We start from the raw sequence: 17,157 nt of genomic DNA on the forward strand, positions 1-17,157 counted from the left end.
GTTACAAAGAAAATGGGTATTTGCAAGATCACTGGTTGGAAACACACATTAGATACCCCTCTTCCACTTACTTTACATGTGAACATTGTAAGTAAGAAGTAAGTACAAAACTTGACGTAAATATTTCCACTGTCACAACGGTCTAGTGGAAACTGTAGCTTTGCTGCAGACATGGAGATAAATTCGGTATGAGTCCAGACAAAATGGTAAGATTCTTGCCGCAGAACTAATAGGGAAGTAATATAGGTGGCATGTAACGCACAGTAGGTCCATGTAGCATCGTGTAAACTGGTAAGAAACACTTTAACCCTAGTGGTAACGAAATACAGCATTGTAGAGGTGGTGTACTCCTTGTTAACAAATTGAATATATGTTCGTCCCCACAGACTTTTGAAAAAATTATGCTGTAAATATGTGAGAGTTGTTCAGTAAACAAATATCGAATTTTCTTACAGCCATTAATATACATAGGAAAACTTTCTTTTAGATCTTTTAAATTCTCTGTTTTTCCTGGATGTGTGCGGAGATTACAATTCCAGCATATGGAAGAGGCATAGCGAGCCATTAAAACCAAGGTGTTGTAATCGATTTCTTAGTTGCAGAAAAATAAACCAGGGTAAACATTAATAAATGTTTCTGTGGTGTGTATGGTGTGATGCAGTTGATGGGAGTACTTTTGGGCTATGGATAAGAAGAGTTGAAGCATCAAGCATTGCAGAAACTGACTTCCATAATGTGCCACGTTTGAAATGTCATATCCACAACCATACTCCAAATATTGTGAATCCCGCAGATGCCATTATTCATTGAGACAAGTGAATCACAATTCGATTAGTTGGTTCTACAGCTGTCGGTAAACATTTGAAGTGGAATGACAAACTATTGAATATTCAGAGGTGACGTCCATGAATCCTCACAACACACAACAAAATTTTTAAAAAAGTCATTTTATCTGAACTAATGGGGCAGTTTGATACCGATGAAGGGGCCTTCCTGTCATAGACCATCACAGGTGATATAACCTGGGTGCACCACTTTGAGCAGGATACAAAAAGGCACTTGAGTGGTAACGCTCACAATAACCTAAACATAAGAAGTTCTAGGAAGCTCCTTTGCTGGCAAAGTCTCGAAAATGTATTGTGAATTGGGTCAACCATTACTTCACAGGTACGGTAACGACTGAACGAACTCTGTAACCATTTCTGACATGTTGGATTTGACAAGAATCCAAAAGAAATCTTGCTGAAACACGAAAACACTTACCAGAACTCAAGAACACATCACATATTAGGGTGGACATCACTGCTTCATCCTCCCTGCAACCCAGACCAGGCGCCCTCAGACTCTTACCCATCTGGGTCATTTAAGAATTCTGTATGTGGGGACGATCTTTGAAGAAGATGAATGTGTAATTCGTGCAGTGAAAACGCGGCTATAAGCACAGGACCAGAGCTCACACCAACAGCAAATACACAACGTCATAGAATATGTAGAAAAATTAATATATATAAAAGAAATGTTGATTGATATTGCCACCGATCCTTAACTTTTGAGAATAAACATCTTCTGACAAGAAAATTGTGGACCGTCAATTATTGAAAGATCTCGGTATTTCAGATTACTGTCAGCTAATTTAAGTTACATTAGTGTGCTGTTACTTCTGTTCTGTTGGGACCTAAATCAATTAGTTAAATGTCCTACATATTGGTGGTATAAGTGAGTGGTAATGGCATCTTATTTCATCTGAATTCTTTGTGTACAAATATTTATTAAACACATTTGAAGGCAAGTTGTTATATTTATTTCACACATGGTACTACATCAGTCAGCTGTGTTCTCTGCGGCCATGAGCTGTTCACACGCAGCCCTCAGGCCAACCACTTTGTACTGGTCAGCGGCGGCCAGTAACTGGGGACCCATACCGCCCAGTCCAGAGAGCCTGAAGGCGTACATGTAGGACACCAGCATTGCCAGCACGGGGCCCTCCACATCCGGGATGGTGAGCTGGTCACTGCCGTTGTCCAGCATTGAGGCTAAGACGGGGCTCCTGGCTGCCACGACAGCCCTGTGTGCCACCAGCCGCGTGTTACCAGACACCAGCTCCACCATGCCCTGGTCTGCGTCCAGCAGGGAGCCCAGGTACACAGTTGCCCCCCTCTGTTCCGTCTCTGGAGGTGACATGCCAGAAGAACCTGAAACACAGTGTTCTTCACTAATTCTGTATCCTTATGGCAAAGATGCAGTTGAAAGGAGTACTTCTGCGCTATGGGTAAAGAGAGTTGAAGCATCAGGAATTGCATAACTGAGGTGTACAATCCACCACGTTTGGAACACCATGTCACCAGTCCCTGTTCCAAACATAGTGAATAACGCAAGTGCAATTTATTCGTGGTGACCAGTGCATCAAAATTTAATTGGTTCTACAGTTATTGGTAAGCATTTGAAGACTGTGTGGAATGACAGACTGTTTGACATTCAGAAGTGTTCTCTAGATGACTTCCATGAATGCTTACAACAGACCACAAGACTCAAAGAAAAGACTCACACAGGACGTCTCTCTCAACATAAAGCAGAAACGACGTGGTACACCACACAGAACTTGCTCCTCATCATGATCATTAATAAAATTACTTTTCAATTATGGAAGGGCAGAAAGAATGTGAAGTATGTTCCAGTGAGTGGAATGTTGTTTGGACCTTTTCCCAATTTCTATCTATCTATTGCTTCTTAGTGAGTGTGCAAGTGCACAATAGTCAGAGGTATCTTACCACATTGTGGATTCACTAGATACCTCTTGATTGTTTTCGTTGAAAAATAAACTCCATTTTCCACAGGAACAGGATATTCCCTTGGGCAAACAAATGGTGAAAGTTGCTACGAGACAAATGTGGTGTATGAATTTTTGGCGGTGTACATATTCAAGTCCAGTGTCTGTATCTCAGAATATACACAAGAGTAGTTAAGTAACTACAGAAGTTTCACTTGTTGACATTGGATTAGTGATAAATGCAGCTCAGAGCAAAGCTGGCGACCTGTATTATCACATTGGTGGTGTAGTAGTAGTAGTAGTAGTAGTAGTAGTAGAAGAAGAAGAAGAAGAAGACGAAGAAGAACAGGAAATTCCTATGGATTCGCCTATAAATACTTCTGTCAAATCAGCAGAGTAGTAGATTGGGTAACTGTTTTCATGTGTCGCAGCATGCCGATGCCAAGTTCCCATGGGATATCTTCCTTAATGTCGAGCACCCGAACGTAGTTTCCTACATGGACGGTAGCCACTCAGAAACGAGCTGGTGCATCAGACGGATCTCACTTCTCACTTATTTGCTAGCACAGCACTCTCCAGTGGCAGCTGTTGGCGTGCAAGCTGAAAATGACTCATGTTTATCTATGTATCACACAGCGTACTGCAATGCAGGGGAATCAGCCTGTGTGTAAAAAAAAAAAAAAAAATCTCAGTTCATTGGTCCAGTTAAGGACAGGAATGTGACGAGTGAGGTCCAAAATTCCTGTATGCTACAGGCGAACTCGGGAGACGCCATTTAAATTTACTTTGTTTGCAGTTGCAGGAGATCGTTGATGTACCAGTACTATAAACAGCATATTTTCGTAGTTTGACTTATACAAAAAGCACCAAACATGTGATTCAACTGCAAACAAAGTAAATTTAAATGGCCTCTCCCGAGTTCGCCTGTAGCATACAGGAATTTTGGACCTCACTCGTCACATTCCTGTCCTTAAAGCAAAAATCGGATGTATCCGATTCTACCTACCTTTGACACTTGGAAATGCTCTGCAAAGTGAAATTCCACGCTATCAGATCACAATACTCGTAATATATTAATTTGTTCTGGCTACTACGAAGAGTCCTTTTCGACTGCGAAAAGTGCAAGAATCAACGTCCCAAGGAAAGGAGTAGTTCTATTTTTTTTTTTACCGTATTTAACACTTCCGCTGCGGCATCGGTGCAGGCGCGCAACTCTCCAGTGCGGCCCGGCAACGCCGGTAACGCTCTGAAAGAGCAGGTACCGCTCGGAGCCGACGCTCCTAAGACACCTGAGTTACACGCCGACGTCAAGACCTTGTAAGGTCTGTAGGATCATGCCCTATACTGACTTAATGATGACGTCTGCACTTAGAGGTTTCCATTTACAGATCCTAGATCCCTCTCTTGTATTTTCGCTCAGCAATATGTTGACTCGTTATCGTTCGTTTCGTCACCTACAAGTTGCAAAAAATCGTCTTTTACCAATAATCTGAAGAAATCCATAGGAGAATTGCCAGAAGGGTGAATTTGGAGAACTTCTTCCTTCGTAAATGGGTGATTCTGCATATTATGTCGTTCTTTATGCCAGGACTCACCTGGATTATCTCCGTGTGACAGGTCGGGCTCTTTTCCGTCGTTGATTGCCACACAATCGTCGTGATTCGTATCGTCGGATTCCGAACTGTCACGAAACAGATTCGAAAGCTGTGCTTCCACGCTATCATCTCTCTGCAATTCTTCTGCAGCCTCTAAACGACGCTGGCCGGCGTGGCCGAGCGGTTCTGGGCGCTACAGTCTGGAACCGCGGGACCGCTACGGTCGCAGGTTCGAATCCTGCCTCGCGCATGGATGTGTGTGATGTCCTTAGGTTAGTTAGGTTTAAGTAGTTCTAAGTTCTAGGGGACTGATGACCTTAGGAGTTAAGTCCCATAGTGCTCAGAACCATTTGAACCTCTAAGCGACAATCTCCGTGGTATGCCTCGTCCTCACTACACAGAAAATCACTGTCGTCTAGTACACTAAGTACCTATTCCTCTGTCAGTTTAACACTTTTTCTGCCCTTCTCACATTGGAAGGTCCAGGTGTTGGTTCACTAGGCACCATTACCAACAATATACGTTCGATAACTGACCACACAAAAGTTTACACGCTTTGATGCTACTAGCTTCGACGCTGCAACTAGACTGAGTCATCCGACAGTGAGCGCGGCCGCTTACAAGCGTCAGCCGCACTGGCTCGTGTCTTGTGACGCTTATAAGAGTCAGCCGCAGCGAAAGTGTTAATGTAGGGAATTTATCCATTTTGTGTGTACGTTTTCTTGATTATGTCATTACTTATTCAGCCACAACACAAGCATTTAGTATAGGCTTAATATGATAACATGAACGAGAAAATCTGTGAGTGAGTAATTTTAACGGATTTTCATTTATAATGGACTAAACAGAGTATGTTCTGAAAGATATTTAATGGCAACTAGTTGATGCTTCATTAGTATACAGCACGTTTCATTGATTTAATTACATTGCTGCCACAACAAAGTGTACATTTTTATGGACAGAAGCAGCAGCTGTGCACTGAAATCTGCGCGTTAAGTAATCGTAACATACATGTTAATTACAACTGTTTGTCGCAGACACCTACTGTCAAATGTTTTGCTTCTATTTTTCTCTTCCGATATTTGTGTGCCCATATTATACATAATGTACTTGAACTTTAAAAGACTTATTTTCATGTGGTGACAGTTACTGATTATAAGTAATCCAAATGCTTGTCAGTTTAACACTATGAATTACTTTTCTTTTCTTTTCTTTTCTGTCTGTCTATTTGGGCTTGCTGTGAACATAGTTGCGTGTAGTCAGCGCGTACACAACTTTCCCACTAGAGCGCGCCCCGCTAAGCACAACAGCGCAGGCGCAGCGCATGTCCGTCTCCTCACTATGAGATGGCGCTGTCTTAGAGACAGACCAAATTCTGCTTCCGCCGATCAGCGTATTAATATGTCACGCAGCCAATGAGATTGCTGCTAACGTAGAACCTTTTCTCCTCACGGATCACACTCACACAGTGATACCTGAATGCTCGAGGTATTATAACGAGTGTACAGACCTCCGATTAGTCAGTCTGCATTTGTCTGTAGTCAAGTTTCAGTCTGCGCCTAATAAGATTATCATATTCCTGTACATAGCCATGAAGGGCTCTTCTTAAGTGATCAAATTTGCTCTGAAACTTTGTCGTCTAAATTCTGGGCGAAATTTATTTCTCTGGATGTGGGGATATATGAGTATTCTGTATGTAACACGTTAAGATATTTTTAATTATCTGTAACATTCGATTGTAAATTTGTGTGTCTGCTTTATTGCTGAGCATGTACTGTATCGCAGGTAATCGCTACCTGCCGACAATGCCTTGAAAAATGTGCGATTGTTGTTGGGTGAGAGAACTTAACGTGGGAATCTAGTGGAGAACAGAGCTTGAAATCCACAACTTTTGTGGATCTCAGACGATGTGCTTGACAGCCGACTTTATATAAAATTGCTAGTTCTTATTCGATATCACTATAGACTGTACCATTGTTTGCCAAGACTTTCAGTGTGAACCAATCATTGCAATGTGGTGGCATACAAAATATTAGTAAACAGTGTATAATCGTTTTCAAAATTGTCTGGAATGTGTCATTTTTTAAGTAATAAATCTTACTGTCGGTGTTCTAATAATAAACATTCTTAATCGATACAATCATTGTTTCTTGAAACTATCAGTAATGTACACGTCCATTAATATGTAGAAGTCCTTTAAATTCATGAAATGGGGGGAGACGGGAGCAGTAATATCACAATGTAACCACCTTACCAAATGGTTCAAATGCCTCTGGGGGACTTGACATCTGAGGTCATCAGTCCCCAAGAACTTTGAATTACTTAAACCTAACTAACCTAAGGACATCACACACGTCCATGCTGAAGGCAGGATTCGAACCTGCGACCGTAGCGGTCGCGCGGTTCCAGACTGAAGCGACCATCTTCCCAGTCGTGTTACAATGCAGTAATGGAATACAATTTGGCTGTAACGCAACCAATATGTTACAGTTTTGCTGTAGAATGGTGATTTATGTACTGAATTTCCATGTACAGATTCTTTCTCTAAACTATAGCCATTATTATAAGATTTGTCCTTTGTTTTCTACAATCCCTCACGATTGGCCAGTTATACTTTCCTCCATGCAGCAGCATCTACGAACAGTCTTATAGTACTGCTGATCTAAGGTAAACAGTTTGTGCATATTAAAATTTTTGGCATTCAGATTCCTGTGTAACGAACTGTATTCTGTTTTCCAGCATGATGACTGTTTGTGGTACATGGACTGAATTGTCATTGTTTGATGGTGTGCATAATTCACTGGAATAACACAAAACTGAAAAATAAAGTTGCACTTCCCATTGATGTTACAGACTGATGAACAGAGAAACAAATGTGGGTTGTGAACTATGCCACTACTGTCCAAACTGGTATACTTGCCAGCACCTTGAAAATCAAGTAGTTCAGGTTCATAGCTACAATAATTTCAAGTCGGTGACCGAAATGGGACGATTCTCTCGGTGTTATGCACATTTCTCTAGGATTTGCTTGACAGTAATTGAAGAAGAGGGATCAAGATGAGCTAATGTTCTACTCCATTCCTATTCTCTACGTTACTACAAACATACTGCTAATTTCAGACCTCAAATGATGATACCCTGCACATGTATTTCCAGGAAGGAAATCTGTTTCATCACATTGGGTAGATCTCAGCTCATTGGATGCGGTGGTTAAAATGATAGAAAGGCTTGAAATGCCAACAGTGTAGCTGAGATGAAGTGCCAGTGAACATGTGGAATTATCATATTGATCCCAGCTCTTCCCTTGGATATTTAATTCTTCCACGTTTCCCAGAGGTGATTTCACAACACTTGCTTTGCTAGTGATTACAGTGACATGAACGGCACGATTTCTGACTTATCAGCGCGGTTGACTGGTCGTATATTTTTGTGTTTCTGTGTAAATGACTTCACTTTGTACCCAATATTGGAACAACTCTGTCATTTTCTCGAAGTGTTCCGATCAGTGGTCTTCGGTATGTCTGTCTCAGTGTCACTACAAGTTTTTACTTCATCTCATTTCAAATTGCACCTACACATGCACTCCACAAACCATCATATGGTGTATAGTCGTGGGCCCTACTACTACTCGTTATTCCCATTCCACTCTCAAACAGAGCACTGCAAGAACACTGTGCTTCCATACAAGCTCCGATTTTTCTCGTCTTCATGATCCTTAAGTGAAATATACGCAGTTTGCTATATCTAGCAATGAACGATATGATTAAAGCCTCACAAATTTATGTACTTTGAAACCATTACTGTTATACAGGATGGTCCATTGATCGTGACCGGGCCAAATCTCTCACGAAATAAGCGTCAAACAAAGAAACTGCAAAGAACGAAACTTGTCTAGCTTGAAGGGGGGAACCAGATAGCGCCATGGTTTGCCCGCTAGATGGCGCTGCCATGGGTCAAATGGATATCAACTGGGTTTTTTAAAAATAGGAACCCCCATTTTTTATTACTTATTCGTGTCGTACGTAAAGAAATATGAATATTTTAGATGGACCACTTTTTCGCTTTGTGATAGTTGGCGCTGTAATAAACATATAGGTCACAATTTTAGAAGAACAGTTGGTAACAGGTAGGTTTTTTAAATTAAAATACAGAACTTAGGTATGTTTGAACATTTTATTTCGGTTGTTCCAATGTGATACATGTACCTATGTTAACTTATCATTTATGAGAACGCATGCTGTTACAGCGTGATAACCTGTAAATACCACATTAATGATGTCCGTCAACCTCAATGTATTTGGCAATACGTGTAACAATATTCCTCTCTACAGCGAGTAGTTCGCCTTATATAATGTTAGCACATGCATTGACAATGCACTGACGCATGTTGTCAGGCGTTGTCGGTGGATCACGATAGCAAATATCCTTCAACTTTCCCCACACAAAGAAATCCGGGGACGTCAGATTATGAAATATGCTATTCAATACCGCTTCAACCGCACGCGAGCTATGTGCCGGACATCCATCATGTTGGAAGTACATCGCCATTCTGTCATGCAGTGAAACATCTTGTAGTAACATCGGTAGAACATTACGTATGAAATCAACATACACTGCACCAATTATCCTTCCTCCAATAATGCCGCATCATACATTAACCCGCCAAGGTCGCTGATGTTCCACCTGTCGCAGCCATCGTGGATTTTCCGTTGCCCAATAGAGCATATTATGCCGGTTTACGTTACCGCTGTTGGTGAATGACGCTTCATCGCTAAATAGAACGCGTGCAAAAAATCTGTCATCGTCCCGCAATTTCTCTTGTGCCCAGTGGCAGAACTGTACACGACGTTCAAAGTCGTCGCCATGCAATTCCTGGTGCATAGAAATATGGTACGGATGCAATCGATGTTGATGTAACATTCTCAACACCGACGTTTTTGAGATTCCCGATTCTCGCGCAGTTTGTCTGCTACTGATGTACGGATTAGCCGCGACAGCAGCTAAAACACCTGCTTGGGCATCATCATTTGTTGCAGGTCGGGTTGACGTTTCACATGTGGCTGAACGCTTCCTGTTTCCTTAAATAACGTAACTATCCGGCGAACGGTCCGGACACTTTGATGATGTTGTCCAGGATAACGAGCAACATACATAGCTCACGCCCGTCGGGCATTTTGATCACAATAGCCATACATCAACACGATATCGACCTTTTCCGCAGTTGGTAAACGGTCCATTTTAACACGGGATATGTATCACGAAGCAAATACCGTCCGCACTGGCGGAATGTTACGTGATACCACGTACTTATACGTTTGTGACTATTACAGCACCATCTGTCACAAAGCGAAAAAAGTGGTCCTACTAAAACATTTCTTTACGTACTACACGAATATGTAATAAAAATGGGGGTTCCTATTTAAAAAAAAAAAAAACCAAGTCGATATCCGTTTGACCTATGTCAGTGCCATCTAGCGGGCCAACCATAGCCCCATCTGGTTTCCCCCTTCAAGCTAGATGAGTTTCCTTTGTAGTTTTTTCGTTTGACGCTTATTTCGTTAGATATTTGGCCCGGTCACTATCAATGGACCACCCCGTATAATCTTCTCGTTGATAGACATTGATGCAGGCGGCAAGTATGTGATCCCTCTAACTAATCAACTTGAAGAGCCATAAAACTGGAACTTTTCATCATTTGTACTCACGATTACACTTACGACATGTAAAATTCCAAATGTCAATTCGCAAAACATTCGAGACAAATTACACCCTCCTTTGAATAGTGTCATATGTAATCTCGTCAGTTCTGAAGAACATTTATCAGTTCTGCTAATGTAAGTAAACTTTATACTTGATTATTAAAATATAATTTATTTTTGATTTTCAAATTCTTACCATTTACAGGAAATTTCTTTCTACGTAAATTTGAACTTAAAAATATTTGGCTAATTTTTGGTAGATAGAAACTTTAGTGTCAACATAATGTACAGTAAACAACATTGATACACATTATAGACTAAAAAGTCCCTAAACTCTCACGTCTCCTTGTCTTCAGCCAGTAGTTTAAGTTTTTCTCAGTACCAGTCTATTTATTCTGAACACTGTCATTAACTGTCTCTTATGATGTATGTCCGTTATGGCTTCTGCCATCAAGGAAAGTGTTACTAACCAAATACAAATGAGGTGATAGTAAAACTGAACAGGCTAACATTTTGTTGATGTTTACTATGACCACCGGCAGGCATCCCGATGGAGGCAGACGAGCTGGCATGGGTAGAACAGTCGACCAGTTGAGAAACATGCCATTAAGGACACATGCATCATGTCGTATGGGCAGGCCCATTGATCGAAGTGTTTATTTGTGAGTGGCAGTGAGTGTAGCATGCCTCTGTTCTTACCAGAGACTGACTGCCATGGACCTAGTCTTGAGCTTTTGCGAAGAGCCATCGTGTCAGTCGTTAGGTGTCCAGACCAGACATGTGCTGAGTACATTGTGTGCATACCTACCTAGGTTCAGATGCTCTGCTTCCTGTAGTTCATTTCATATGCAAGTTCATTTCACTTACAGGGTTTTGTTCCCCAGTTGTTACCAAGTCACTGTCGACCTGTGTAGCGTCCATACGGATCACGTTGAACAGCATCATTGTCACTAAATTGTCATTGATACTAAAACATGTCATCATTTGGATTCATTGTATCAAGATAGGCGATATTTGATGGTAAACAGACTATTTTGTGTTTTGTAAACTGATGTCAATAATTTAATGCTCTCAAGCAGCCATAGCTGTTTCATATACATAGCCCCAACTGCGCCGCCCCCCCCCTCCCCAATTTGTTACTGTCTGACACACTTATCACTGTCCATTACTAGAAGTAGGCTTGAGGTTCTATTTTTTTATTTCTCTGTGAAATTTGTCTCTTAGGTGTTTCCATTTATTCATACATCTTTTTCCTGAATAATAATAATACTAATAATAATAATAATAATACAAAATTTAAGTAATTACATTACTTATTACTTTTAACTAATTCTATATTATCAGAGGTCCCTTTCAACTTAAATAATTTTTAGAGGCATGGTGCTGACATTCAGAATAGAATTCACAACCACTATTAAGAATTGTAGAGTTGACTACTGAAGTGTTTAGGGATTGCCTCCAGCCAAATGACATGACAACGCTTTCTGAAGATGATTTTCTGAAGACTGAAAATGATTTGTATAAAATACAAATATTTCGAAATGCATCTGGTACTGTGAGAGAAAAAACATTCCCCTATATCGCTCAGAAAACTCAGATACTATATTGTATTATAATTATTTTCAGTCAATCATAGCACAAGCAGCTGCAGGAACTGTTTAGAAGTTCATAGTAATCGATCTTTAAGCAAATGGGAAGCAAAGTGATGATGGTATATTTCGTGGTGGTTGTGATGATGATTAAGAATGATTTATGGGTCATCAGCACGAATGCATTAATGATATTGAGCATGGTGAAAATCTGTTTAAAAATAAGAATAAAATGGAAACCCAAGTTGTATTTTCCCCACAAGAGTTGAACAGCAGCCACAATAAGGTGGGTGTCAGAAGGGTCTGTAACAAAATCCCGATAAAACACAATGAATTAACTACAAATAAAAATCAAGGATAAACTACTGGTAACGACACTGTTAAAATGGGGACAGATGACTGGCTGGATGGCCACTTTTAAATAATGAGCGATCGAGACGCACTGTGACACATTAAAATCACACACACACAATATTTTGGGAAGAATTCTGGACATCACATAAAATCGTAAAACATTAACCACTCTCGTCTCATTACCATTTAAACATAAGGTAAGTCCTGTAGGAGATAAAGATCAACCATCAGGTCATCATAATGAAACACACTACAATTTCTCATATTGATACCTGTGGCCAGCATCTGTGTCATACTGGGGGCTCTTTGGGACTTAAGAGAAAGCCATGTATCGATGGGCAACATCCTACTCTAAGCAAATCCTGATGTACCCCGAAAACCAGCTGAAAATTATTACCTTGTCTTGGCTTTGTAATCGAGAGCGACCCGTACTCCTTGCACCATCCGATCTGATGGGTATATCTGACCAGGAGCGAGAAGGGCACTTTGAGAATCTGTGCAGATGAAGAATTTCTTGTCATGGCTTCATCTCATCTGCTCCATTGCCCTCAGGTTAGCAAACAATTCCATATAATAAACTGAAAACAACTCTGAAAGCCCTGTCCTTAGGATGATGATGATGGGGAACACAACAGAACAATGGATAAAATCTCCCTGCTAAGGCCCATCTGTGTAACAGTAAAAATCTGGGTGGTGATGTAAAATCTTGTTCAATTGTAAAAATTGAGTCTGGGATACAACGCTTCCTGTAAGCAATCAGTTATAAAGTAATCTGGGCCTCAATAGCATCCAGTGGATACTCTACTCCACGTCTCGTTTTAAACCTTGACGCCCCAACCTGTAATTGCTCAAACTTCTCCCTTGCACAGATCCCAAATGGTCTCGTTGCTTGTGGCCAGTGACTGAACAGCCATTCCAGTAGCGGCTACGAAACAGAACTGGATGCACACAAGCTAGTAACAGGGCTCGTGCAATAGGTCCCTGTTGACAGCCTAAAACCTTTGTGATGAACCGCATCCAGCATTTTCCGATATGTAGGCCTTGTTGATCCATAAACCTAGCGTCCATAGTCAAGCCAGGGTCGCGCAAAGACCTCAAAGTTGGAGCAGACATGTCCTGTCGCCTCCTCAAGACCTATGACTCCTGCATTTAAGGATGTTTAATAGCTTGAGACCTCAAATAATGGTATCCTCCAGTTTAAAACCAGACAAATTCAAAAGAGAGCAGGAGCAGTTAAAACCAACACAAACAGTTTTCTCCAAGGACAATTTAAAACCTGTGGTGTAAGACCATTCCCCCAATCGCCTGATGGTCAATTGCAAGTGCTGAGCAGCTGTTGCTAGGATACATATAAGATGGAGAAGTCGTCCACAAGCGCTGAACACATTATGGGACATGGAACTGTGGATGTAATACTGATTATTTCAATGGCATATGCCACGATACTTAAAACACTCCCTTGAGGGATACCATTATCCAGCTTAAAACAGATAGGACATTCCAAAACTCATATCTAAAACACATGTCAACAGAACCCCCACTGTAAGAGCTGCAACAAAATAATATGCCTCTAGGTATTATTTTAGGCCTTTTGCAGAATACAGGCTGCTTGTATTCCTCTATGTTGATGGAACTGAAATCAAATCAGCCTTCTCTGGTGTCTCCCAATATCGAGAGGAAGTCGATTCTCGCTAGAATTGGTCACAAGGGACTTATATGATTCAGCCTTTGTATGAGCTGTCTCTCAGTGATGTTAGTAGAGACCAGTGCACTATTCTTAGAGCTGCTATTGGTGGTTACGAGTTGCACCTTGAGATCCTCCTGGTAGTTTCCCATACTTTACTTGTGGACATAGATCTAGTGGAGTTTAGGAACTTTTATCGACACCTCTGCTTACTCTGAATTATTCTCCTCACCTTTGCCCACACCATTCGAAAGGTTGCAAGATTTGCACCTGCAGGGCACCAACAAACTGTGCATAGCTGCCCTCCTACTTCCACTGACACTCGGATTCATCACTGACATGGTGGATCGTGAACAATTTGATCCACCCAGTCGTGGACACTGTCCCGATGCTCAAAAAACAGCAAACACTCTGCAATCATCCAATTAGCCATTCTGAACAACCCTCTCAGCAGCTTCTTGCAGGACCTGCTCCATCAGTTAGAAGGATTCTGAAAGGGTAGTGGTCGGTACCATGAAGATTGTCATTGATTCTCCATTGAGTACTGTTTGCAAGGGCAGGCACAGAAAGATCCATGGCGGTAGATGAACCCATTGCAGCACTAAAATGTGTAGCTTGACCTGTGTTCATCAGTATGATATCTGTAGTGCATGTCCAATCCTTAAGTATCCAAATTTGGGACAAATGATGTTAAGAGCCCCATGGTGCACTGTGTGCATTAGAGTCCTCTGTAATAATTGGTTGCTTGATATGGAGAAGGGGACAAAACAGCAAGCTCATCAATTCCATGATATAGGGTGTCAGGAATCAAGAGAGGAACAACACAAACAGCACAGCCCAGTTAAGGGGAAAGGGTAACATCCAAACAATGAGGGAATAGGGACATCAGGGCAGCAGGAAGAGGAAAGAACAAAAGGGGGTGGGTGGAAATGGGGAGAGCAGGGGTGCCCCAGACATGCTACATGTGGTGAGGCACCAGCACTGCCACTGACCCATCATGACATCCATACCATACCATGCCATCAACACAACGTAATGGGGACAAAACCAGGCAAAGAAGACAACCACATAACAGATTAGATAAAATATAGGGAAATGGTGGAAGAACATAGTCAGTGTGGAGGTAAGGATAAGGCCTCCGAAACCAACATCTACACTGAGGGACTCATATTCCAGATGAAAATTCGAGGACTTCTACTCAAGAGTACAAACGACTTTCGCGAAGAAAACTGAGGACAGACATAACCACACAATGGTCATCCACTGACACCTCTGACAAGGAAGGTTGGGGTAATCCAGCAAAATACAGATCACTGTGAGTGGAGCCCCACAACTACAGAGGGGAAGAGGGGGTGGGATCTATCATTGCTGAGTAAAGAACCATAGGTCAACTTTGTATGGCTAATGCAACGATAGCAGAGGATGGTAATTCCCTCTGGGAAAGGCATAGGGAAGAATGCCACATGATGGGAGTCTCCTTGATGGTGCGAAGTTTAATATATAGAGGGGTAGCTTCCTGAGAGTCATCTCACGATTGAGCAAAAATGAACTTCATGTAAGGCCGCAAATCCACCCCTGGATGGGTCAGGAAAAACAGCAGGGAGTGGTCGCCCCTACAGCCAGATGATCAGCAAGTGCATTTCCTGGGATAACTACATGGCCAGGAACCCAAAGGAAATCAACCAAACAAGCAGTGTCACCAAGATTAGCAAGGTGGTCATGGATAGCTACGACCAAGGGGTGGCAGGAAAAACACTGAGTGATAGCCTCAAGACCACTATTGAGTCTGTATGTAAAAAACTGGGTCAGAGAGGACTATTAAAGAGAAGGCCCAAGGGATGGCTATCAGTTTCACAGTAAACACCCCACACATCAGGCAAGAGATGGTGTTCTGTGCCAATAGAAGACGTGTAGGCATATCCCACATGATTGGTGGATTTGGAGCCATGAGTGTAAAAAGACAATGGCAACATGAAACTCCCATAAGAGCCAACAGAACACCATTGGAGTGATGGAGGCTTTTGGTCCCTGCAAGAGATCCATCCAAATCTGTGGCCAAGGAACTAACCATGGAGTGGTGGCTGGAAGAGAATGTGGGAGACAAGGAGGGGAGCTGGAAGTTGCAGCAGAGATACATGACATGGAGCCCAACCAGTAAACCCACCCAAGGATGGAAAACATGTGGGTGACATTCCAAAACCCCAAAAAGAACAGAATAGGAGGGAAAGAGCAGATAGTGACAGCATAGGAAACCAAGAACTGAGACTGGTGAATCTAAAGGGGAGGGATCACAGCGTCAACCAGAAGACTGTAAACATGGCTTGTGTGAAAGACACCAGAGGCTAAACAGATACTAAGATGGTGAACTGAGTACAAGAGGAGCAGCATGGAAGGGGCAGCCGATCCATAAACTTGACAACCATAGACCCTATAGAACACAACAAATGCCCAGTGAAGGTGGAGAAGGGTCGAACTATCTGCACCCCAAGAGGCATGTGAAGGAAGTGAAGAACACTGAATTTACAAAAACAGTCAACCTTCAGATGATGGATGTGGAAGCTTGTTGTCTAACAGAAGACCCAAGGAACGGAAAGTGGGGGGGGGGGGGGGGGGGGGGGGGAGCCATGGTCAGGTGTTGGGTCAGAGTTGACTATAATATGGCGACAGAAATGCACCATCCTTGACTTAAGGGGAGAGAATACAGAACAGTGCGTGAGTGTCCACATGGAAGCATGCCAGATGGCACCCTGGAGCTGCTGTTCTGCACACGCCATCGAGTCAGAGCTAGCCCAAATACATATATCATCCACATACAGAGCAGGGATGACCACCAATCCTGCAGAGACCCCAAATCCATTAGTAGCAATGACAGAAAGGACACTTTGTATGGAGCCCTATGGAACATCATTCTTCTAGATCCAAGATAGCTCAGAACAGTGCCATTGTGGACTCTGAATGTCTGATCAGACAGGAACTGTTGAATAAAGACTGGGAGGGCACCCCGAAGACCCCATTCATGGAGTGTAATTAAGATGTCATGGTACCAAGCTGAGTTGTAGACCTTACAAAGGTCGAAGAAAACCGCGACAAGGCGGAGGTGCTGAGGAACTGCAGTTTCTGAAAGACCATAGCTCCTGGAAGCCACACTGGTAAGGAGATGAAAGGTCCCAAGAGTCAAGGACCCAACTGAGTCTAGTAACTTGCAGTGGACATTTGTCAGGCTGATCAACCTGTAACTATCAAGGGACGATGGATCCTTGTCATGCTTAAGGACAGGTACCACAATACTGTCTCCCTATTTAGTGGGGAAAATGCCTTCAAGCAGTGGCAATGGCTGTTCCACAATGGATCAGGCAGTTGGTGAACGGACCCCATCAATTGAGGAATGGCAATGTCAGCAGTGTGGATTATCTTATCAGACATATAACACACGACTTCATCAATGAAACCTTACGAAGAAGGTATATAG

The 17,157-nt window shown here is 42.2% G+C and overlaps 1 protein-coding gene across 1 annotated transcript in view; it reads right to left on the reverse strand.

Moving 5' to 3' along the window:
- Positions 1–1,778: 1,778 nt before the first annotated feature.
- The window catches only part of LOC124622048 (protein roadkill-like), a 94,757-nt gene continuing 79,378 nt past the window's right edge, over positions 1,779–17,157 (reverse strand). The window contains exon 2 of the mRNA XM_047147611.1: positions 1,779–2,192. Within this exon, the coding sequence (XP_047003567.1) occupies positions 1,822–2,181 (360 nt within the window). The 5' untranslated portion in view covers positions 2,182–2,192 and the 3' untranslated portion in view covers positions 1,779–1,821. The remainder of the gene's footprint in view (positions 2,193–17,157) is intronic.

The sequence above is a fragment of the Schistocerca americana genome, chromosome 7 (assembly GCF_021461395.2).
Source record: "Schistocerca americana isolate TAMUIC-IGC-003095 chromosome 7, iqSchAmer2.1, whole genome shotgun sequence".
In the NCBI taxonomy this organism is placed as follows: domain Eukaryota; kingdom Metazoa; phylum Arthropoda; class Insecta; order Orthoptera; family Acrididae; genus Schistocerca; species Schistocerca americana.